Source organism: Theobroma cacao, chromosome 4 (assembly GCF_053813885.1).
Source record: "Theobroma cacao isolate CCN51 chromosome 4, ASM5381388v1, whole genome shotgun sequence".
Taxonomy (NCBI): Eukaryota; Viridiplantae; Streptophyta; class Magnoliopsida; order Malvales; family Malvaceae; genus Theobroma; species Theobroma cacao.
Window position 1 is genome coordinate 39,003,556 of NC_142642.1, and position 23,405 is coordinate 39,026,960.

The following is a 23,405-nucleotide window of genomic DNA, read 5'->3' on the forward strand; positions in this document are numbered from 1 at the left end:
AAAAGTGGAAGAAGTAACTTAGAAACAAAGGTGCTGTCTTATTATTATTTTATTATAAGTAAATCCCATGTTAAAGATCAGAACTTGATTCTCTCCTGATTGCATTAATCTCCGATGTTATCTTTCCCTGATTTCCTTGAGTCATATGTTGTTTTTTTACTTGTCTTCATAAATAATTCACCATGGATTTGCTATTATGCTAGAATCCATGCTGGTTTATTAATAAGTTGTCTTGTTGCCCATCCTATTTCATAAATGAGTAGTCTTTTTTTTTTTTTACTTTGTGAATTGATTTAGTAGATAATTCGTATTTTTATTACAATAATTTATAATTACAAAAAATTCAAAATATGAATAGATATAAAATCGGTTCACTGTAACAATTTTAACTTTTGATTGTATTTTTCGAATATGAATTTTTATTAATTTGATTGTATCATATAAATTTTTGAAGCCATGTGATCACAGAAGTTACATGCATAAACAATGAGTTACACTGTATTTATTGCTACTTTAGGAATTTTTAAAGCATAAAAATATGTTCGACACTAAAATTTTTGGGTTAATAAAAGAAAAAATAATCCAAATATTCAACAAATTTTTTTTATTTTTTGGAGAATGAATATTCAACAAAAATTTAAAAGTACGGAATAAGCATCTCTGTGACTTTAAGCAAAATAAAAATGATGAAAGCTCTCTTATCAACAAGAACAAGAACAAGAACAAGAGATAGAAAAGCATATTGATACGGAAACCTTTGGAAGCAGTACAATCCGTGCTTGCTTTATTAGTTATCTTTGTCCCCATATGTTTTCCTTTATTAAGAGTTTGAAGTGAAGCTGCAAACAAAGTGCGTCTTATTTTATCATTTTATTTCAATCAACAAATCCATGATCAGATTTGAACCTAGATTCTCTTCCACCTCATATGCTTCTTTTTTTTTTTTTTTGTCGATTTAATGTTTGAAGTATGCAAGAGCTAGAGTAAGTGATGACAAAAGGGTGATGGAGTGATAGATTTTGCCAAGTGAGAGGTAAAGGTTCATGGGGGTAAATATGAAAATTGGTTAAATTTATCACCCATACACCGTAATTCTTATCCGATCATCGTCATCATTGTCTTCGCCAAAATTCAAATCCGAATGACCTTCTTCTTCCCCCTTAGCCGCAACCTATTTACCACCCAGACCATCCGTTATTACACATCTGCTGCTGTGCTCGACTCGCCTTTCAATCTCCTCCATTTCCTCCATCTCTCAGCCACCCATGAATCTCTCCGACTCACCAAGCAAGCCCACGCTCGAGTACTCTCACTTGGGCTCACTCAAAATCCGTTTTTAGCCTCAAAGCTCCTCTCTTTATACGCCTTTTTTGGGCACCTAATTGAGTCAAGAGTCGTTTTTGACTCAGTTAAAGAAAAGAACATATGTCTTTGGAACTCGGTGATTAATGGGTATCTCAAAAGTTACTCGTTTATTGAAGCTTTTGATTTGTTTTGTAAAATGGGCCATTTTAATGCAAAGCCAGATGATTTTACATTGGCAACGGTTTCGAAAGTTGCCGGTGAAATCGGGGACTTGAAAGTGGGGAATTTGGTTCATTGTAAAAGTATAAAAACTGGGTTTGTTTTGGATGTTGTTGTTTCCAATTCTTTGATTTCAATGTACGGAAAATGTGGAGAATTTGAGGGGATGAAAAAAGTGTTCGACGAAATGTTTGAAAGAAATGTGGGGTCTTGGAATGCATTGATTTCAGGGTATGCGAATGCTGGGGATTGCAGATTGGGAAAGGATTTGTGGGAAGTTGTTAAAAATATGCAAATTGATGGAGTGAAACTTAATGGATTCACAATTTCGAGTCTTTTGCCTTTGAGTGGCAATGAGGAGGTTACTAGGAGATGCGATTATGGGAGGGAACTTCATTGTTATATTTTGAAGAATGAACTGGATTCGGCTTGTGGTTCTGATGTTCATTTGGGTTGTTGTTTGATCGATATGTATTCAAGGAATAGTAAAGTTTTGATGGGTAGAAATGTTTTTGATAGGATGAGGTTTAGAAATGTTTATGCTTGGACAGCAATGATCAATGGTTACGTTGACAATGGAGATTTTGATGAAGCGCTGGTTCTTTTCCAGGAAATGCAGTTGCGTGATGGAATAGAACCCAATAAAGTCTCTCTTGTGAATGTTCTTCCTGCTTGTAGCTCCTATGCTGGTTTGATGGCTGGAAAACAGATTCATGGTTATGCAATTAGAAAGGAGCTGAGTCATGATGTGGCCTTGTGTAATGCGTTGATTGATATGTATTCAAAATGTGGGAGCTTGAATTGTGCTAAACAAGTTTTTGAGAATGGTTTGTTCTGTAAAGATTCTATATCTTGGAGTTCGATGATTTGTGCATATGGATTACATGGAAAGGGTGAAGAAGCCATGTGTCTGTTTGACCAGATGCTTTTGCTTGGGGTTAAACCAGACATGATAACAGTGGTAGGGGTGCTTTCTGCTTGCCGAAGGTCGGGATTGGTAAACAAAGGTCTTAGTATTTATAAATCAATTACAAATGACTATGGGATGAAGCCAACAGTTGAGATCTGTGCTTGTGTAGTTGACATGCTAGGTCGATCAGGGCAGCTTGATCGAGCATTAGATTTTATCAAAACAATGCCTGTTGAACCTGGGCCAAGTGTTTGGGGGGCTCTTGTTAGTGCTTCCGTAATGCATGAGAATCTTGAGATGCAAGACCTTGCCTATAGGTTTCTCATTCAGTTAGAACCTGAAAATCCTTCAAACTATGTCTCACTTTCAAATTTACATGCTTCTTCTAAACGATGGAATGCTGTGGCGGGATTAAGAAAAATGATGAAGGAAAGGGGTTTGAGGAAGGCACCTGGGTGCAGCTGGATTAGCATGAATGGCAAGACTCATTGCTTTTATGTGGCTGATAAAGCACATCCTCATTCCAGTTCGATTTATGAGATACTAGATGACCTCATCTTTATAATGAAGGGAGCCGGTTATCCTACTGATTTTGAAGAGTTGACACAGATCACTAGTTATTAATTGTTGATAGTCTCTCTGTGGTTCTCTTGGCAACCGGAGGCATCACATATGAGTTGTATTGTATTGTAGATATGATTCGGGCAATCATGATCAATGAGTTTATCACCTAATCCGTAGAAAAATCTAACTATTTCAGGTTGGTTTTATGGCGTATTAATTTTTTTAATTACTATTTTTCTTTAACAAAGGGCAATAATAAAAGAATGGTGCTATCTATAGTGTATACCATCCATCCAAAGCAAGTGAAGTGTCTATTCACACCCCCCCCTTCCCGTTTCCTGTTTTCCATTTTTACTTCGCATAGGTTTCATTCCCAGTTGGAGTGAGTAATCTTAGGTTGGTAGACAATGCCCTCAAAATAATCGAAAAGCTGGATTGATTATACTTTACAAATTACACGCACAAACTGAAAGCAGAACTGCCAAAACAGTCTAGAGGAAGAAAATGTGTAGAGACCAATTGTAAAGACACTTGCGCTTGAATTGATAAGTGGCTGTGGCTCTTTTCTTATTTTTCTCAAAATCGGACCTTTCCTGTACTACAAACTACAAAACCATGTAAATGTTCTGTTACAAATTCATTTCGTCTGCACATGATCAGGGATCTTTCACAGGTCCATACCGAATCTTCTTCATCATCCTTTGCTAATGGGTTCCCAGATATCTGAACTTGGTTGGTACTGATAGCCAATTTTGTTGCAGGAAGCTTGGAAAGAAGTAGATCGACCATTTCAACAAATTTCCAAAGTAATGCATGGCATTCTCATTCCACAGCCAGACCTCAGGACAAAAAGAATAATGTTCGAAAGCAAGACCTTTGCTTATGTTGAAAAACTGCTGGGTGCACAGTGATGATCTGACCTCTATGATGGTTGACACCAAAGGGTACTTGAGATAGAACTGACATTCACAGATGGCGGCATCAAGTCATTAAAATATGGGACTTCAACCTGCATTTTCCTTTTACAGCTCATGCCCATAAGAGGTTCTCACTGCCAAACTGAATAACTTCTCTACTTCTGTACCTCAGATTCTCTTTCTCGCCGGTAAACAAAAACTGAACCAATCACAACTCTTCCAATCCTTCTGTTTCTTCGAGTTCTTTTACTCAGACCTTTCTTTCTTTCCTTCTGAACAGGTTGAGACATTGGTACTTGATGAATCCATCCTAAAGGCAATAGTGCTGCAAGGAACTGTATCATTATTCCTACAGGCAAGCGTGAGTAATCACCAGATTGTATTCCAAGCAAAGCAGCCAACCCAACTCCCCAAAATCCACTAATAATTGATGACAGGCACAATGCTGATGCTAAGAAAGAAGTAAGAGATCCTTCGCAACTCCGTGGACACAAAGTTGCCAGCAGCACTGAAAAAGGAAGAACCTTAAATTGTGCAAGATTTTCTGCTAAACCAGAAAAACAAAGGGCAAACACTTCATTGGGAATTCCCATACCTAGATTGATCTGTTTTACTAAAACGAGGTCAAGAAGAAGGGAAGATGCGTACGAAACCTGTACAGCACCAATCAATTTCCTCATGGGAATATGTTTCCAATAGCGGTCATAAAGCACAGTCAAGGATAGAAGCATCAATTGGCCAATTACTCGTGACATTCCAATAACTGAAGGATCAAGACGTAGACATTGAGTTTGATAACAAAAGATTGAGCCTGACAGAATAGGAACCATGGCAATAGAAGCTACAATCCAAGTTAGAGGTCGGAATATGCTTTCCTCGCTGATGGCAATCATAAGATCAGATAGCTGCTTTCTGATAATTTCTGAAATTGTTTGTCTTTTAAGAATGTAATCCAAAGGTTGGGCTAAACCAAGACCTTCCTCTCTTTCTGATAAAGAAATTGCAAGCTGAAGAGATAATAGAACTGAAAATATGAGGAACATGGTTCTGGGTGGTGCTTTGAGTAAGAAATATCCCCCTAGTAAGTTGCCCAGGATCCCACCAGCAGCTAAAGCCATGAAAGCATAAGACTGGAGTCCAGTAATTCTCTGTTTTTGGCCATACTCTGTCACAAGAGCATCCTTTGCAACTTCTGTAATGGATGCTCCTAGATTACTTAGAAGAACACATGCCATGAGGGTAGGAAGGGCTTGACCTGCAACTGGAATCAAAGCTAATTGCCCCCAAGACAAGACCTGCAGAAGGACTGAAAGTAGGATTGTCAGTAACATTCATTCAGTCTTCCAATCAACCGATTGAAACGATTCTTGCCCTTAAGATTGTAGAATGTTCAATTATAATCCTAGCTAGTCTCAGGTAAGAAGTTATCCAAGGGATGAATTACTCAATCCTTAGCAATGATGTTGGATTTTTCTTCCCCAGTAATGAGTTTAAAGTTCCTAGAACTTGAAGAATAACATAATCTAATAGCATATAATCTGCATGACTTTAACAATTTTAAAACCAGATAAGTCAGTATATTGAGTATTTTCGTTTCAAATTTTGTTCCTATTATCTCCATAGTCAGATTTCAGAATCTTGAACACGCAGTTACCATTTTACTTTCCACTGCCTTGGAAATGAAGGTTTGGAATAAGGAAACAGAAGAAACAAAAAACAGAATCTAGGGCATACTTAAATGGAAAAAAGAGGAAGAGAAGTCCAGAAACCGAAACCAGACAAAGGGAGGAATAAAGAGCAAAGGAATAGAAACAACAGATTTAAAAGCATTTCAAACTCATTAAAACAACTAAGTTTGCAGCAATCAGAAAAATTTCAAATAAGAGAAAACAAACATAAAAACATTAATAGAACCAAAAGGAAGAAAGGATATTGAAAATGTAAAAATTTTATCAGGAAGATACTAACTGACCTCCGATGGAAATATAAGGTATTCTATGAGCACCCCCGATGTAGAGAGCATCAGAGAGAATTCCATACAGAGGCTTAGCTGCCATGGGAAGGTTACCAGAGTTCTGCACAAGCTGCAACGTTGAAGGATGTAAGTTTAGATTGTGAGCCATGTGGAAGTTTAGAGCCAACCATGGAAAACACCTAAAACCTTGCACCCAATATCCCAACCCACACAAAGCCAACATTTCCTTAAAACCTTCTTGGGATAAACCTTTCCTCTCCTCATATGCCTTGCTTATCCTGCCAATCCTGACAGAAACCTCATCTGGGTTGGTTACTATGATAGGATTTATGAGTTGGGTTTTGGGTTTTATGTCCTTGTTAACTGTATTGCTATTAGGAATAGGATTATGATGCTGAAAAGACCTGAATATTGATCTTAACTGAAAGTTAGATAACTTTGTGTACCTCTCCTGGATTCTGGGGATTCTTGGATTGATTAAACTTATTGGGTTTTTTGTGGAACAAAATGGGTAAATCATTGTTCTTGGCTTGTTCAGAGTTCGACTCAGATTGAAAACAAATGGAAGGATTCTTTATATGCAGACGTATGAAAGAGATAAACATATCCCACTTTGGAAGAAATGTTACTCTAAAGAGAAGAAAGAATATCAAAATTCAAATACCGAGGAGTTTAGAGAGAAGAGAAAGATCTGGAGAAAACATAGGAAGCAGAATCACAGCCCAAAAAAGAAATAAAATTACTACTTGGTGGAAGACTTGAGGGCCGCTAGAGAGAAATGCAGAGGGTTCCGGCTTTTATTACTGGGTTTTTTGTCTTGGCCTTTCTTGGGGGAGATTTGGAGGGTCCCAACCATGTCCTAAAACGAACGAACGACGCTCCTTATGTCCTAAAACGCGGGCCAGTGTTAGGGTAGTGGGCTCCAGCCTTAGGATCTAGGTGTTGTGGGTCAAATCAAAGGGATGATTATGACAACACGTGTAACATCGTGTCCGGGGATTCCTATGAACCGTTGCCAGTTCAACTCTTCTACAAGAAACTAACAGAGTGGTGAACGTGCACACGCGCGGTTGACGATTTGTTGCCCACGCTCTGTTCAGATTGCGACATCAAGGGCCCTGCCGGCAGTGTGGCAAACGAGCATAGTTTCTCTTAGTACTTGTCATGTTGAAAGGAGAGCAAGTGGGAAATGATGATAGGAAAGCCACAGCATTGTTGGTTTTAGGCTTAGTTTTGTTACTGAAACCTGATCCTGGATTGAGCCAAGCTGTTCTTTGACTTGGTTTCTGATCACGGCAAATTGAGGACCAAAATGGGAGCCCATGTGGCTCATAAGTGACGATGAAGAAGTCTCCATATCTTCAGTTAGGTGTCAAGGTAGCGGCTGGTTTAGACTTTAGATAATCTTGGAGGCCAGCAACACGTGACTAGGTTGGCACTTGGAACCTTGTGAATCAGAAAAGGAAAGCCAACGAGCTAACTTACTGGAAGGAAAGTGGAAAGCAAACTTGAGTCTTTCGGGTACATGACTGTTTGTGAAAACCAGAACCAACCTTGTTTGCATCAAGAGTTTAGACTTTTAATAAACATTCAAGACAGGGCTGGACGAGACTCCTTAATAGTACCAGGATTAGCTTCCCCTTATCATCTGTAAGACTGTTTGGCTGAAACATCAACTTGTTCGATGCCCTTTACCTTTCGGAAAATGGTGTTTCCTTTTTATGTGAACTTGTAAAGTATACATGATTTTAATTTTGTTAGACAGAAACAGGGAGACTGATCCTTTTTCATATCAGACACTGAATATCTAAGGAGGCCAGCAGCCGCAGTTGTGTATTTCTAGCAACCATCCAAGTCTGCAGGTACATAAGACAGAAGTGTCTGAATCAAAGTAAACCCAAAAAAGAAAATAATAGTAATAATTAAGCACTGTTTGCTATTTGGAGCATCTACTGCATCAGTCATTGTTATATCAGAAAATCCCATAGCAACATTAGTTAACCCGCCCTCATTCTTCAGGATTTGATCAATTTTCAGAGAGAGCTAATAAGAGTGAATTTAGTGGTCTGAAAGAATGAGTTTTTCCCCTTTGTCTTTTCTTGGGGAAACAGGGAACAAAATTAACATATGGTTGAAATTTTGCTGAAGAAGAGATGTCCAGTGATCATGAAATGATGAAAAACGTAAAGGGTAAGCATTTTGGCCAAAACTCATAACCGGAGCTCGGAAAAAAAGAAGAAACATAAACCAGAAACCCTCCATTATTACATTCTTCAGCAATGTGCTCATTCGATAATCTCGACAACATCACATGTAATTGATTCTGAGCTTTATGAGAATAATTTTGGCCTAGAAATGATCAGTTCTGTAAAGGACAATTGGCCTCAGCCTGAGACTGATGATGAAGGTATCATCATCTACATGAAAGTTAAACAAAGTTAAAAACAAAAGCCTATAAGGGACTAACTCTTAATTGAGGCTGAGACAATCTTATGAAACAAAAGTTAGGCCAAAATTGATGGAAACTCAATCAGTAGCGGATGTCAGCATTTGGAGCTAATTACCAGTTAAATCTAGATGAGCTTGTAGTAACAGTCTCCTCCTAACAGAAGAATTTTATAACCTTTGCCACAGGGGCATTTGAAACAGATGACTACACACTCCCCTTCTCTCTCTACGCTAACATCTTCTTCACATTCTAACTCATAGTCATCCTGCAACAACAACAACAACAAGAACGGGGATTTGTGATAGAGATTTCGTTTATGCCATTTTCTTAGAAACCAAACAGACAATGAAGGATAATTTTGTGAAAGAAAATCCAACCTTTGTTGCCTCTTCAGCGCAGACCATATTTTCATCTTCACGCATTGCATCATGGAACCACTTGCTCATTTCCCTCATGCGATCTTCCATCCTCTTCAGCCTCTGCCATAAGCCCCATCACCACACATTTTTTAAAGAAAACCCAACATTAGACAACAAATCCTTAATCAAATCAATCACAGAATCCAGGAAGACCCCATAACCAAACTCAAGGGCACAATCAAGATGCAAGAATATGGAACCCACATCTAATCCAAGAAATACAAATCTATAGAACTATGCGAAATACAAAAGAAACCGCCTTAAACCAATAGTTACTACTATTAATACAAAGAATCTTTGTCTAAACTAATCACTACCTTCAACAAGCAACAAATTTGTTAAACCCCACATAAGAGAGAGAAGAAAATGCAAAAAAAAGATGCGAACCTTAGCACTAGGACTTTCCTCCTTACATGTCCTGCCTGGGGAAGGATATGGGTCGGAAGCTGATCTCCTCAGCGCAGGCGCCTTAGGAGGCAAAGCAGACGCAGAGGCACTTCCTTTAGACAATGGTGACTCCCCCACAATGTTGGCATTCCCAGGCGGCGACTGGGTGTTGGTTCCCGGAGAGCTGGAAGGATCAGAAACGCAGCGTCGAAGGATAGGTAAAGATTGAGTTGGTGGTGGAGGGAGAGAAACCTTGGAGAAGCCAAAGAGAGGATGGTTGCGGTCCAAGACGAGTTTCTTGGGCTTTGGCTCCGTAAGTGGCTCAGGCGAGGGACGTTTCATGGGATTAGAAGTAGTACTAATATAACCAGTCCCGCCGCAGGAGGCGCAAGAAGAGCGGTGATTACGGTGGGTGTTGCTGACGTCAGTGGTGGTGCCATTATTGAAGCTGTCAATGCGGAGGAGAGAGAGGTCCAGGGGCGATTCCTGGAGCTCTTCTCCTTCCCCGCAGTTGATTGTTTCATGGTCCCTGAGTTCTTGGTCACCGTTACTCATTCTTGTTTTTGTTCTTTTGGCTGATTTGGGCTCAAATGGTTTCTTGATTGAATCAAGCTCTTATTTTTCTCTCTTTTGGATTTTATTTTTCTTATTTCTCCTGATTGGTGAAATGCAGAGGAACTGAGAAATGGCGGCCTTTATATTAACGGCTGAATTGAAAGTGTAACTCATGGACCAATGAACCAATGGAAACATGCCACGCCAAACATGATAATAACAGAATAACCTGTCATGTTTTTCTCCAATAATTTTATACTGATTTAGTTAGATTGAAGGCTAACATTAGTGAACTGATACCATTCACATCAGCTATATCTAGGGGTGAGCAAATGTGAACGAATCAAAATATGTACGATTTTTTTTGTTTGATTAGTTCAATTTTTTGGATAGTTTAGTTATTAAAATTAATTCGGTTCGATTTCAATTAAAAAAATTTTTAATCGAACTAATCGAATTTAAGTAAGAGTATTATGAGGATTTTACATGAAAAATAAATCCTAAACTTAATCTCTTCTTCTCTTTAGTTTTTTTTTTTTAATTATATGAGTGTCCATCTTATTTATTATAATTTATTATTATTATTTTTAATTTTTTTATAGTATTAGTTTATTAAAAAAATACAATATAAATAAATATATACAAACAAAAAAATAAACATTTTATCAAGTTTGATTTTTAAAAATTGAACCGAACTAACGAATTAGTTCGATTTCAGTTAATTCAGTTATTTGTATAATTTGATTTGATTTTAATTATTTTTAAAAATAAATTCAGTTAATTCGATTATTAGATATTCAAACCAAACTAACCAAAATAACCGTTTACACACCTCTAGCTATACCAACGTTGCCCAGGAATATTTTCCACTACCTTTTTCAACCACACTAACATTTTAGAATTATGGGACTTAATAAGGATATTAGTACTTCTTCAGCATGAAATGAATTGTCCAAAATAGTATTGGCCAAATGTTTCTTTACAGTTGGACATCCACGTGTAGAACAAAGACCTTGGATGCCCAACATTACAAAGGCACATGAACAGCAAGGCATCGAGAATAAATGTGAAAAACATCATGAACATTCGAATGATGTCTTCTCCAGTGTTCTTCAGCAACAGAAAACAACTCCAAACTCCATGGTGATATCCTGCTATCCTGCTGGTGATCAACTCAAACACAAGGTCTCCTTCAACTATCCTCCAGATAACGGGAACAGCATCTTATACTTAAAGGCTGATTTTTTTTATTTACCTACTGCTATCTACTGTTCAGGTGTTCCTCAACTGTTAAAAACTTTCTTGGGAACAATGGAAAAAAAAGAGCTATCCTATCTAGTGTAGGATTTTCACTAGATAAAGCACAACTATCAGCTACTCCATGAAGTATAAAACCATTTGTCAACCATGGACTTGGAAATCAGGGTGTTAGGTCAAAACTGGATTCCAGAAGGAAGTAAACTTCATTTAAGGAAGACACCTTGAAATCCGGTGTTAGATCCAATCTGGCAAAATCTTGAGAGATATACCTCCCCCTTTCATCAAGCAAGCATGTAACTGCTCCCGCTTGTTTCCCACAAGCCACCTGCAAAAAGTAAATATATCTAATCAGAGTCCATTTGCCAGAGTCATAATAGTTTAAAATGGTAAATTTGAGTTCTGCATGCAGCTGCCCTGAGAGGTAATGCGATGTAAAATGAAATGGTCCAAGACTTTCTTGTTTTCCCCATTTCCCGCAAGAATTATAGTTTGTAAATATCATATCAAAGGTGCATATCCCAAAGAATTGCATGCAACATGACCACAACAAACATGTGCATGAAGGCAAAAGCAACATAGTTGCCATGAAGATGAAAAAAGAGTTACATGATCTTCTTTTTTTCCCATTATATTTGTTCTTTGTTTATTGTTGTTGCTGGCGAAGAAACACTCACATCATCTTTAAGACTATCACCAACCATCATGACTTCATTTGGTTGAACTTCCCAAGTGGAACAGATATGTAGCAGAGGAGCAGGGTCTGGTTTATAAGGACGAAACTCCCTGCTGAGTGCTGGAGAAAACATCATCTGAAACAACACGTGTAAGTGAGATTTCAATCCCCCAATTCAACAAAATGTCCAGAAAAGTTCAATTTCACACTTTAAATAGCTTACCCCAAACCGTTGATGAAACAGATCAACTGATTCTTTGATATTGCGAGTTATTAGTCCCCTTCTGAAAGAAATGGAAGGCGTTTGTTAGCATCTAAAAACATCATGAAGAAAAGGTTACTCAACAAGGCACATCCAGAAAATATTTAGATTTTAATGCAATAGATTTGAAAGCAAAAGCAGTTGGCAGATCCAAGTATGAAAGTACTGCTAGGAGCAAACAATTAACATGCCAGCCAATTTCATTTAGCTAGTATATTAAATGATTCAAGACAGCAAAATGAAACCTAACAAAACTGTCTGCTATTAAGAATAAGTAGTGCAGCTGTCATAAGTAGACATATAACTCAGCCAAAGGTCAAGCTGCCACATGGGACATAAGTTAAAAATCAGTGATCTAGCGTGAGATAATAGCCTATAATGCCTGCAGCCATCTATACCATGTCTTACACAGTAATCTGTACATGAAAGATAAATAAGTATTAGGAGGAAAAAGAACACTAAACTAAAGGATTCTGGAACTTCACCTTATTTTCTTTGCATCAAGAAAACCACAAAGCTCTACTGCACCTGCACAATTATCGGCCAAATGTCACGACTTAAATCAATTAGCATGTAAGGTGGCAAATAATTAAGTCCTATTTAGCTCAAAGAGAGTATTACAGGTGAAAATTTTTAACCAAACACACTCCCTCTCAGCAGAAAAGGGAGAGTCCCAGCAAGAATAAAGGTAACTCCAAAGCAAACATCTAATGAAAAGAAATTAAACAAAACACCAGGTCCAGCAATTTACTCCCAAACATTTGCTACCTTGAAACTATCGAGAACCCATGAAATACATCCAGATTTTCGCAAAACAAAGCATAGGAAGTAGCTTGCCAAGGATAATCTTAAACCCAGTTCGGTGACAGAATCTTGCATGAACAGTATAAAGACTCACCAGCTGAACAATCAATCAGCTAATTTTGCAATAAACCCCAGGAAAAAAAAGCCAACATTTTCCTAATAAAAATGAAGGAATACCATGTTCTGTTCCAGTAGATACTAACTGATTCAACCAAACCATAAAACACAGAAACCATTCAGCAGATTCCCTCAAAAGGGTATCTTTCCTATTCAATCCCCTAACACTTGAAATTAAAACTCGAATGTCTTCAGATTGGAGTCTTAAAAGAAATATCATATCATAATTCGAAGACAGTAGCATGCTTCGGAAACCTAAATCTACCCTTTTCTACCTAACAATTTCCATTCACTTTCCCAGCAACCAAACACTAACCAGGCATGATTTGGAGGCGATCAAGGCCCTGTTTTTCGTAATCAGCAATAATCTGATAAGCTTTTCGCTGCTTATCGGGGTTCCAATTCTCAATGTGGTGCAAAATATCAATCCCACACGGGTTTTCAGCTTTGACCCTCTTGTATTCGTCGTCACCGAGGACAGCCTTGTACATTGCAGCGAAGTCGATGACGGGGACGGTGAGGGTGCCGTCCATGTCGAAAACGACGCCGCGAAGCCGAGGTTTGGTGGTGAGAGTGGACATGGGAAAGTGGCGGAAGAAGCGAGGGGATTTGGGGGGCAAACGGAGGAAGGATTTGGAGAGAAATGAGGGCATCGGGATTGAAGAAGCAAAGGTATATTTGACAATGTGCTTATAGATTTTTGGATTTTGGTGGGCAATGAGTGGTGGTGAAATGAGGAGGGGACGGAATGTTTGTCGGATTAACTTTTTACATTTAGAAAATGTTAAATAAATATTTACTTTTTATTATATTAAATTTTTATATTTTTATTTTAAATTAAATAAACTTTTATGATAAATGAATTTTTTTATTAATGGTAAGTAATTAATTATTAATTATAAAAATTGATTTAAATTAAAATAAAAATGAAATATGTAATATGAGAATAATTATTTCTTTGAATTTTTTAATAATTTTTAAAGTTTTAAAATATTATTTTTTTAATAAAAAAGATAAATATAATTTTTTTCATTATTTTAATTAATTCTGTGATATATTTTATAAATACGAATATTTATAAAGTAATAAATAAATTGGTAAATGATATATAATAAATATTTAACTCTAATGCAAAAAGTGCTCAAACAATTTTCTTATAGATAGAAAAATACAAAGGAGTATTGTTAAACGGCACAGCGTAAGGCATAAAACGACCTTATAGAAAGATAAAACCTTAAAAGCTAGGCAAAGTGTCCCCCAGCGTTGTGTAGTATCTTGTTACCGTTTTTTCAGCAGACAAAACACACAAGATTCACAGCAATGGCGGCAGTGTCACCGCCGCAACAACAAGAACAAGAATCGGCTTCACTTTCAAAGAAGAGAAAGCAAAAGAGAAAGAGAAGAGTACATGACCCAGAACTCGAACGACTTGACTCGCTCCCTTGGAACTCTTCTCTTCGCGACAAAGAAGAAGATGACACTTTCTCTCTCTTCATTGGCTCTGGGGACCTTGATGGAGGTTAGCCTTCTAAGAAGCGAAAATCCCATCTTCGTTTTTTATTTTGTTAAAATTAATGTTTCATGTGTTAAAGTTTAGAGCTTTGGTTATTGTCCGTTTGATTTTTACAACGTAGCTATTTGGCTTAGTTTTCAATGAGAAATTAGCTTGTTCCTAGTTCATGATGCTTGTTGATTATCATGAACGCAGGTTTTCTTTCCCTTGAAGAGATTGACGAAGCTAATTATGGTTTAGATGTACCTGGACCTAAGAAGAAAGTATCTGATAAAAAATCAAAATCCAAGAAAGAGAAGCTAAAAGAAGTCACTAAGGGTTCTGCTGAAGATGTTGAAGCTGAACCTGCAGATGAAATGGCAGAAGAGAAGAATGCGAAGGCTAAAAAAAAGAAAAAGAAGAATAAGAAGAGAAAGGCAAAAACAGCTCAACAAGGAGAGGAATCTACAGTTGGTTAGTGCTTTATGTATTTGATTCTTATATGCACTGATTGTACTACACAGAGTGTATAATTTGGTAAAGACTGCTTTAATTACCTGGAATTTCCTACTTTTTAAGCCCCTTTTTGTTGTCTGAGACAATGTTAAGCTTAATTTAAAACGATCAGATCTCTTCACAAGCTTTTTATGCAGTAGTAAGTAGCAGCTGCTGGTGTGCTTTAGACTAGTTTAATCAACATAATTACATCAATAGTCAATGTATTTGCAGTCAGTGACGGCAAAGATGATGAGGAAGAAGAGATGCTTGAGGAAGCTGAAGCTTACTCTGAATTTTATGCGTGGAATGAGTTGAGGCTTCATCCCCTGCTTATGAAATCAATATCTCGGCTTGGGTTCAAGGAACCAACTCCAATACAGAGAGCTTGTATTCCAGCTGCAGCTCATCAAGGGAAGGTTTGTGTAGAATCTTGTATGAAGTGTTTCGTGGTCAATGATGGTATCTCTTTCACAGTGATGGTAATTTGTTTATGGGATAGGATGTTATTGGTGCTGCTGAAACTGGATCTGGGAAAACACTAGCATTTGGCCTGCCCATTCTCCAACGTCTCTTAGAAGAACGGGAAAAAGCTGCAAACATGATTCAGGAGAAGGGGGAGGAAGCAGAAAAGTTTGCTCCTAAAGGTGTTTTACGAGCTCTTATTATCACTCCTACTAGGGAACTTGCACTCCAGGTACCCCTTTATGTCTTTTTGTTGTTTTTGTCAGCTATCTCAGTTGCCTGTATACAACAACAAAGTAGGCCTTTTCACACCATATAGGCCATCTTAGTTGCTTGCGTGTTTGGATAAGAATAAATAATGTTTTGTTTTGTCTGTTAAAACCTCAATGCTAAAGCTTTCCAGTACCCTTTTTCCCACATTCCTCTACTGCTGTTACCGTGCACAAGCCTTAGGAGCATTTGTTAAACTCTTTGGGTCTAACTCCATGAATTGTTGTAGTTGAGAAATATCCTGCATGTTATTGGTTGAAAACCATAAAAAATTATACATATGGTGTTTGAACTTTTAAGTTCACCAAGCTCAATTGAGAATATAATAGCAAGGATTTCAGCTTGGAGTTGCTTCAGGTACTTTATATACTTGTTTTCAGCATCCAGCTTGCAGCAATTGTAAGCATCAAAATGCTAAACTTAACCTTGATTTTTATGAAAAAGGGTTGTGCTTGGAGGAGCTTAAGATGTTTTGTGTTCCTATTTTACTCAATCAAGTGGAAGTATGCTTATTGTTGGACATTTATTTTCTTTCTCCAGGTTACTGATCATCTTAAGGAAGTTTCGAAGGGTATCAACATTAGAGTGGTTCCTATTGTTGGTGGCATGTCAGCAGAGAAGCAGGAACGTCTATTGAAAACAAGGCCTGAGATAATTGTTGGAACTCCAGGGAGATTATGGGAGCTTATCTCAGTGGGGGAAAAACATCTTGTTGAGGTTAGTTGTAAGACAATTTTCATTCTAAGCAACTGATACTTGTTTTTGTGACCTGTGTTGGTCAAAAGTCAAGCACCATTACTCTGACATTATCATTTTGGCAGTTACATTCATTGTCTTTCTTTGTGCTGGATGAGGCTGATCGAATGGTTGAAGCGGGGCATTTCCGTGAGTTACAGTCAATAATTGAAATGCTTCCTATGACCACTGGTGTTACCAAAGGACAATCTCAAAACACACAGAATTGTGTGACAGTTTCAAGCTTATCAAGAAAGAAAAGACAAACATTTGTTTTTTCTGCAACTTTAGCACTTTCTGCTGATTTTCGCAAGAAGCTAAAGCGTGGTTCATTAAAATCCAAGCAGCCTGCTGAGGGGCTGAATTCTATCGAAATTCTATCTGAGCGAGCAGGAATGAGACCGAATGCTGCCATTATTGATCTGACAAATGCATCAATTTTAGCAAAGAACCTTGAGGAATCTTTTATTGAGTAAGTCCTTTACTTTTCTTTTACTATCTTGCTTGTTGAACGCTTTTATTCACAAACGCAGATTCGCTTCGTATTTAATCATTTCACAGCATGATATTTAATGCTTAAATTTTATCATTTGAATTTGTAAGCATGGATTGTTTGCTATGCATGTAAATAAGTGGACTGAATTTAATAGTCCCTTACTTCTCAAACCATCTTTTCTTCTGTGGCTTTAAAGCTTTTTGTTAAAATTTATGTTGGGTATGTTTTACAGCATAATCTGCTTGCCTTTTCTTTTCTCTACCTCTCTCTCTCTCTCTCTCTCTCTCTCTCTTTTTTAATGAGTTATCACTTATTATACTATCAAATACTTTTTTCTTTCAACCCATAAGATTATGACAAAATAATAGATGAATTTTATTGCACAAGAGAATGGATTTGTTGCTATTGCCTATGTTAATTGCCATTTTACTCGTATAGTCCTTATGCTTTCTTATAATTAAAAATGAATGATGCAACTTTCAAATTAGAGTAATATTTGTCTGCATTTGCGGGATAATAATATCATCTTCTTCTAGTGGAATAATACCTTTTCATGAATGCTGCAGATGCAGGGAAGAAGATAAAGATTCCTATTTGTATTACATTTTGAGCATTCATGGAGAAGGGCGAACAATTGTTTTCTGTACATCAATTGCAGCTTTGCGTCATATTTCTTCCCTCTTGCGCATCCTTGGCATTAATGTTTCAACACTTCATGCTCAGATGCAGCAGCGAGCTCGCTTGAAGGTTTGTTTTCCCCTGACTGCATTTATAGTTGATTGCACGCTTCTTTTAACATAGCCTGGTCTGAAGACATGTTCTGCTGTTGCATGCTCAAGCTATTATCAAGATTTTGGCTTTTTCTTTATCAACGTGTGACACCACAACCCCCCCCCCCCCCTCCCGACAATACAGTTTCTTGCAATTTGTATTCACCTTTTTTGTTGATATTATACCCAAATTTTGGCCTTTTTGTTTTTCTTGAAAGTAGCCCTACTGGTTCCCTTTTTGATGCAGGCCATTGACCGTTTTCGTGCAAATGAACATGGCATTCTTGTTGCCACTGATGTTGCAGCAAGGGGCCTTGATATTCCTGGTGTTCGAACTGTTGTCCACTATCAGCTTCCTCATTCAGCAGAAGTAGGTCAACATTGAAATACCCTTTTACAAGTTTTGGTTGAAGTTCTTCTAGTCGTTATATTTGAATTTTAATTATTGTTCTTTGGTTTTAGGTTTATGTACATAGAAGTGGAAGAACTGCTAGGGCCTCGTCTGATGGGTGCAGCATTGCTCTTATCTCTCCGAATGATTCCTCAAAGTTTGCATCTCTGTGCAAATCATTTGCTAAGGTACTATTTTTGAAGGAAAAGTTCCCAATTCTTCTTTAGATTTTCCCCATTTTGTTATCATATCATAGAAAGGGAAATTAGAAAAAGCTGATATAAGTGTTTAGCTAACTAGATTCTGATATTATTATTCTACTTTGAACAAGTAATTACTCTTCTTAGCTCTTAAATCATATTTTGCGTTTGGTAGTTGACTTACATCTTTACAAGTGCATTGGCTTTATATGCAGGAAAGCATCAAACAATTTCCTTTAGAGAACTCGTACTTGCCAGAGGTCATGAAACGTCTATCTCTAGCACGCCAAATAGACAAGATCTTGCGGAAGGATTCCCAGGTATATAAATTTTAATAATTTAGATTTCTTACAAGCCATTACAGTGTGGTGTGTGGGTTTGGTTGGTCTTGTCCTGTATCTCTGCCTGGGTCATGTCTTGCTTGAAATGGTTTTTAGCTGGTTGTTTGCTTGATTTTTTTTCTTTTTTTGTTTCCTATTTCTTGGTTTAGTTTTCTCTGAATTGGACTCTTTCCCATTTTAAATTTACTATTTCTTGGTCATTCTCAAACTTATTTTATTTTCCTGTAGGAAAGGGCAAACAAAAGCTGGTTGGAACGGAGTGCAGAGTCATTAGAATTAGTAATGGAGAATTATGACAGTGAAGAGGAAAGAGTGAACAATTTCAAGCAAAAGAAAGCCAGCTCCAATCAATTAAAGAAGTTACAGCAGGTTTTAACTTGCTATGAATAAATAACTATTGTACAAAACCTTTGAACTTTTACAGTTAAAGCACAAATGGGCTTCACATTCTGACTTCTCCTTTTTTTGGTGTGTGCAGGAGCTCAATTTGTTGCTTTCACGACCGTTACGTCCAAAATCATTTTCACATCGCTATCCAGCTGCAGTGAGTTTTTAACATTTTTCTTTGACATTTGACTGGTATTTCTGGTCTTTATTTCCTAAACAATTTTGTGAGACTTTCTAATCTCATGAATTTTGCTGGTGCAATATACAGTATGTATTTGGTTATGAATTGAATAGTTTTGGGGAAGGCTTTAACTTCGTCGGCTTATACTCCTTTTTTCCAGGCTGGTGTTACACATCTTATACAACATCAATTTGAAGAATTGGCTAAGCAAAATGTAGGTGGCAACTTAGTTTCTGGTGAAAACAAGAGAAGGAAGTTGATGGTTATTGGTCAAGATTGCATGGAACCACTCCAGGCACTTCGGAATGCTGGTCATGAGGTAGTTAATTTAAAGATTAATTTTCTTTTATTTTTCAATTCTGTACCACTCACAGGAAACCTTCTACTAATAGAGCAGTTTTATATTTTGTAACAAGTCATGCTGATGTGCAAATGAAATGGCTGATATGGGAATCCTATAAAATCTAGCCTGAGATGTTTGAAACCATGATACGCAAAGATCCTATCCAGTTAATCAGGATGATAATGGATAACCCACTAGCATGCCTTTGTGCTCAATTGTTTATCAACTTTACCATTGAGTGAATAGTTGGCCCACTTTTAGTCTAAGGGTGCACTCTCTCTCTCTCTCTCTCTTTCAGGTGCACATGGATGTGAAAGAGATGGCAGAAAAGCGAAGAAATGTGGAGAGTTTGAGGAGAAAAAGAAAAGAGGAGAAGAAACGTAATATTTTCTTCACCTTTTTTCTATTTTCCTTGCCACGCTTCTCGTCAAGAGACCAATCTTAGCCTTTTGTTGGTTTCTTTTTCCAGGTTTGCGTGACCAGCGTAGAAAGCAGAAGAAAAAATTAGAAGGGAGACAGTGAGTAGATGGCTTACCCCAGGTTTTCTTATTTTTCAATTTGGTATATTTCCTTAAGTGGCAAGTGGAAGTTGGCTCTCCCCCAGTATTCATTCATTATTCAAAGAAAACACTTAACTGTGAAAGTTAAGTTCCTTGTTCAGCCTATAATTTATTATCCTGCATAGGCTAGTCATACATAAAAGAATTTTGAAAAATTCAATTGATCTTGCTTCTATTAATCGCTTTCTTGTAAAATGCAAATTGATAATATGAAAATAGCACATCTGCATGATTTCATTGGCTGCTTGGGTCTTACTTGATCTTGTCACTTTAAGCTCTATATAAACATGAAAACCATGTCCTGCTATGGAATCTCGCGCAGATTTGGAACCTCTATGCTATCCATTTCACATGCATTACTTTTTTCGATATAAAATTGAATGTGAATCAATCTCATCGGTGTATACGTTTAGCTGGGGATTCCACAGGCAGAGTTTCAATATTGTAGTACCATCTCAAGAAGTTGACTTTGTATTATTTCTTAATCAGCTTGAGTCTTAAGATAGTGATAGTTTAATTTTTGTCATAAATAAATCATATTGACTTTAAAAAAATTAAAACTAAGCATGACGAACAGGCTATTGTCATTTCTTTTCATGTTTCGTGCAAGATTGAAGAATTCGTCTTCCTAGTCTGCAATAGTTCTTTAAAATATCTACAAGATTCTTTCTTTTCTGAACTTAATAATGTTTATTGTGGCCACAAACTAAAAATAAATCTCATTGTCATGTTCTTTTTAAACAATCAAGGGTGCTTCATACAAATGCATGGTCTACATTGCAGGTGTTGACAGCATTCTCCCTACCTGGTTATGATTAAAGATTATTTGTTTATATGATAAACATACCTCTGACTTTGAAATTAGGAATAATTTGGTGATTTAATACTATTAATCCTTAGCATAATCGTCGCAGAATCAACAGCCGAAAAATATGAAAATGGTGACCAGAAGAATTATTCAATATGGGTTTCGTTTTCCATCTGTGGGAAACATACTGTAGCCTGGAAAAAACGTACAGCTCAGTTTGTTAGGTTTGATTATTAGGATTTTGTATTCTCTGAATTGGCTTCCTCTGTGGATTAGTCAACTAAATTAGCTGTCAGCGTACGGAACAATACTATAATTTGAATGATGTGATCACAAACCAAGTCCAGTACTAGCTGATGAATAATCTACAGATCATTGCGTAATTTGGATGCCAAGCTAATGAATATACTCTTTGTTCAAAGTGGGAATGAGGTCATAACTTTCTTGTCAAGAGAAATACGGCATGCATTTCTTAAATATTGCAAGTTGAATGTAAATATTGGTGATACATCAGATTTTCATATTTGTACGTCACGAGATTATTATTTTTTAAAAAAATTAATTTAATAAAATATAGAATATTAGAACTCTTATTTTGTTTTACGTAAAATTTAAGTATCCTGTCTACTATTTCTAAAACATTTGACTATGCTCTGATCAACGTCTATCATCAACAACTGAAAAAAAAAATTGGGATTTAAAGGAAAAAAAGGATGAATTGCACATTTTTTTTTCTTTCTGGTGAGTTATTCATTACAGATAATCGATTATTGAAGCATCTGATTAACGGTTTCCTGAAAGGCAACTGCCCCAAGCAAAGTCTTCCCTCCTCCTCTAGCTCCATTAACATTTCCTTGATTTCTTCTTTAGCCATGGCTACTTGTTCAGCGGAGCTAGCTCCGCTTCTAGGCCCCAACGACACAGCCGCGGTTAACTGCATTTGCAACAAGCTCGCTGACACTTGCTTTGCTGTTGACAACACTAAACTTAATTACATTGTCTTCTCAGCGCCTACCTTGTCTTCTCCATGCAACTAGGCTTTGCCATGCTTTGTGCTGGCTCAGTCCGCGCTAAAAATACCATGAAAATCATGCCGACGGGCTCACAAAGGTCCCCACTGGTGGACTCTTATACTACCATTTCGGTTTCGCCTTTGCCTTTGGTTCCCTTTCTAATGGGATCACCAGCACTTCCGTAGATGAAAGAACCCAATTCGTTGTTTCTCATTGGTTTTGGATTAGTGATGGTTGGGTCAGTGTCCCTCGAACCGACAATGACTTTCTCTTTGGTAGTGGCGTCATTGACTTCGCCGGTTCAGCGGGCGTTCGTATAGTTGTTGGTGGCCGGTTTATGGGGCGCACTTATTGAAGGACCAAGAATTGGCCCGTTGCCTTGCGTGCCCATAGTGCAACCCGTCTTGTTCTTGGAGCTTTCATGTTTTGGTTCGGTTAGTATGGCTTCAACCCAGGTCCGTTCAACAAAATCTTGACTGCTTACTCTTCTGGGAACTCCTACGGGCAGTGGAGTGCGGTTGGAAGGACGGCGGGGACCACCACGTTAGCCGGTTGCACGGCGGCATTGACTACTATTTTTACCAAAAGGGTTATGACTGGTCATTGGAATTTGACTGATGTATGCAGCGGTTTGCTTGGCGGCTCTGCAGCTATAACTCCAGGGTGCTCTACAGTAGAACCCCTGAGCTACTGGTTCGTGGCTGCCTTTGTTTTGATAAACTGCATGGTGGCTGCGGTGCTTGGGGAGTAATTTTCACAGGCCTGTTGGCTTCTGAGAAGTATGTAAAGGAAGTTTACACCACCAGGCCGGTTCGGTACGGTTTGTTCATGGGTGGTGGAGCCAATCTCTTGGCAGCTTGTTGGGTGAGTGAGTGCTACAAATCGATACTTTGTTTTAATTTCTTCATAGGTTTGGCCATTTGAGTATCTCAGCTAAACATGAAATGACTGGCATGGACTGGACAAGCCATGGAGGACTTGCTTACGTTTACCATGATGAAGATCAAACACAGACGCAAGGAAGGAAATATACAGGCCACAATGCTGGATTCCACCACTGTTTGATAAAGATTTAACACCCAATTTTCCCACCTCAAGAATAATTTAGAGCTTTAAAATTTTCCTAGCAACCAAACAAATTAAGGTAAAAAAAATGAGTGGTCTTCACCAAAAGTAGCGGGTGCATGCATGTCCCGAGACACAGGGCTAAAAGCTGTCAAGCCAACTAAGAAAACAACTGTGATGATCAGATCTTCCAGCTTATTTCCTAAATTGCCCCCAACTATTCGATCCCAAAACTCACAAACTACACCCAAAAAAATCCACTAATTATTATTTTTCTTAAAACAAAATCACAGATTTTTTTTGTGATATTTTCAATTTATAAAATAAAATTAAAAAAATTTAATTAAATGTAATAAAAATAAAAAAATTTGCAATTTTTTTCAATAACTCAATTCTTTCTAAGGTTTATAATAGATTCTTATAAGGATGGTATATAAATAATTCTGTAAAAGATATTCAACAAACAAAGAATATTCTATATGGGACCTACTTTATTATTAAAAACAAAAAATAATAATATAATTAATTAGTTTGTTTTTTGGTTAAAGAAATCTAAAACCAAAAGCACCCGCTGAAC

The 23,405-nt window shown here is 37.4% G+C and overlaps 5 protein-coding genes and 1 pseudogene across 7 annotated transcripts; 3 read left to right on the forward strand and 3 right to left on the reverse strand.

The window, feature by feature from the left end:
• Positions 1-691: 691 nt before the first annotated feature.
• LOC18603344 (pentatricopeptide repeat-containing protein At5g16860-like) lies at positions 692-3,281 on the forward strand. Its single transcript, XM_007035251.3, has one exon. The coding sequence runs from the start codon at positions 1,142-1,144 to the stop codon at positions 3,056-3,058; it is 1,917 nt and encodes a 638-aa protein (XP_007035313.3). The 5' UTR covers positions 692-1,141; the 3' UTR covers positions 3,059-3,281.
• A 254-nt stretch (positions 3,282-3,535) lies between these two features.
• LOC18603345 (Major facilitator superfamily protein) lies at positions 3,536-6,717 on the reverse strand. Of its 3 annotated transcripts, XM_088805352.1 has the most exons (3): positions 5,888-6,717; positions 4,511-5,221; positions 3,536-4,423 (listed from the first exon to the last, which is right to left on the reverse strand). In XM_088805352.1, exons 1-3 carry the CDS (start codon positions 6,408-6,410, stop codon positions 4,071-4,073), a joined length of 1,587 nt encoding a protein of 528 aa, XP_088661478.1. In that variant the 5' UTR covers positions 6,411-6,717; the 3' UTR covers positions 3,536-4,070. The 3 variants fall into 3 exon arrangements, with proteins under 3 accessions (XP_088661478.1, XP_007035314.1, XP_088661479.1); XM_007035252.3 differs by having other exon boundaries at positions 3,536-5,221; positions 5,888-6,716; XM_088805353.1 differs by having other exon boundaries at positions 3,536-5,210; positions 5,888-6,103.
• Positions 6,718-8,115: 1,398 nt separating this feature from the next.
• Positions 8,116-9,775, reverse strand: LOC18603346 (uncharacterized). The gene is made up of 3 exons (XM_018119315.2): positions 9,146-9,775; positions 8,717-8,818; positions 8,116-8,604 (listed from the first exon to the last, which is right to left on the reverse strand). The coding sequence occupies exons 1-3, from the start codon at positions 9,698-9,700 to the stop codon at positions 8,464-8,466; spliced, it is 798 nt and encodes a 265-aa protein (XP_017974804.1). The 5' UTR covers positions 9,701-9,775; the 3' UTR covers positions 8,116-8,463.
• Positions 9,776-10,607: 832 nt separating this feature from the next.
• On the reverse strand, positions 10,608-13,537 carry LOC18603347 (Haloacid dehalogenase-like hydrolase (HAD) superfamily protein). Its single transcript, XM_007035254.3, has 5 exons — positions 13,133-13,537; positions 12,381-12,423; positions 11,857-11,917; positions 11,635-11,769; positions 10,608-11,285 (listed from the first exon to the last, which is right to left on the reverse strand). Exons 1-5 carry the CDS (start codon positions 13,467-13,469, stop codon positions 11,121-11,123), a joined length of 741 nt encoding a protein of 246 aa, XP_007035316.1. The 5' UTR covers positions 13,470-13,537; the 3' UTR covers positions 10,608-11,120.
• Positions 13,538-14,046: 509 nt separating this feature from the next.
• LOC18603348 (P-loop containing nucleoside triphosphate hydrolases superfamily protein) lies at positions 14,047-20,185 on the forward strand. The gene is made up of 15 exons (XM_018119867.2): positions 14,047-14,335; positions 14,525-14,782; positions 15,038-15,222; positions 15,306-15,500; positions 16,079-16,255; positions 16,360-16,745; positions 17,336-17,516; positions 17,787-17,909; positions 18,002-18,118; positions 18,346-18,450; positions 18,700-18,840; positions 18,950-19,015; positions 19,200-19,358; positions 19,681-19,762; positions 19,852-20,185. Exons 1-15 carry the CDS (start codon positions 14,137-14,139, stop codon positions 19,902-19,904), a joined length of 2,427 nt encoding a protein of 808 aa, XP_017975356.2. The 5' UTR covers positions 14,047-14,136; the 3' UTR covers positions 19,905-20,185.
• Positions 20,186-21,495: 1,310 nt separating this feature from the next.
• Positions 21,496-22,687, forward strand: LOC108661643 (ammonium transporter 1 member 1-like; annotated as a pseudogene).
• Positions 22,688-23,405: the final 718 nt, after the last annotated feature.

Coding starts and splice junctions, on each gene's coding strand:
- LOC18603344 (XM_007035251.3), top strand. CDS start 1,142: ATGACCTTCTTCTTCCCCCTTAGCCGCAACCTATTTACCACCCAGACC.
- LOC18603345 (XM_007035252.3), bottom strand. CDS start 6,410: ATGATTTACCCATTTTGTTCCACAAAAAACCCAATAAGTTTAATCAAT. Junction 5,222..5,887: donor ACCTTATATTTCCATCGGAG/GTCAGTTAGTAT, acceptor TCCTACTTTCAG/TCCTTCTGCAGGTCTTGTCT.
- LOC18603346 (XM_018119315.2), bottom strand. CDS start 9,700: ATGAGTAACGGTGACCAAGAACTCAGGGACCATGAAACAATCAACTGC. Junction 8,819..9,145: donor AGGAAAGTCCTAGTGCTAAG/GTTCGCATCTTT, acceptor GGCTTATGGCAG/AGGCTGAAGAGGATGGAAGA. Junction 8,605..8,716: donor GCGCTGAAGAGGCAACAAAG/GTTGGATTTTCT, acceptor TTGTTGTTGCAG/GATGACTATGAGTTAGAATG.
- LOC18603347 (XM_007035254.3), bottom strand. CDS start 13,469: ATGCCCTCATTTCTCTCCAAATCCTTCCTCCGTTTGCCCCCCAAATCC. Junction 11,918..12,380: donor CTTGATGCAAAGAAAATAAG/GTGAAGTTCCAG, acceptor CATTTCTTTCAG/AAGGGGACTAATAACTCGCA. Junction 11,286..11,634: donor GTGATAGTCTTAAAGATGAT/GTGAGTGTTTCT, acceptor TACTTTTTGCAG/GTGGCTTGTGGGAAACAAGC.
- LOC18603348 (XM_018119867.2), top strand. CDS start 14,137: ATGGCGGCAGTGTCACCGCCGCAACAACAAGAACAAGAATCGGCTTCA. Junction 15,223..15,305: donor CTGCAGCTCATCAAGGGAAG/GTTTGTGTAGAA, acceptor TTTATGGGATAG/GATGTTATTGGTGCTGCTGA. Junction 18,841..18,949: donor AATTAAAGAAGTTACAGCAG/GTTTTAACTTGC, acceptor TGGTGTGTGCAG/GAGCTCAATTTGTTGCTTTC.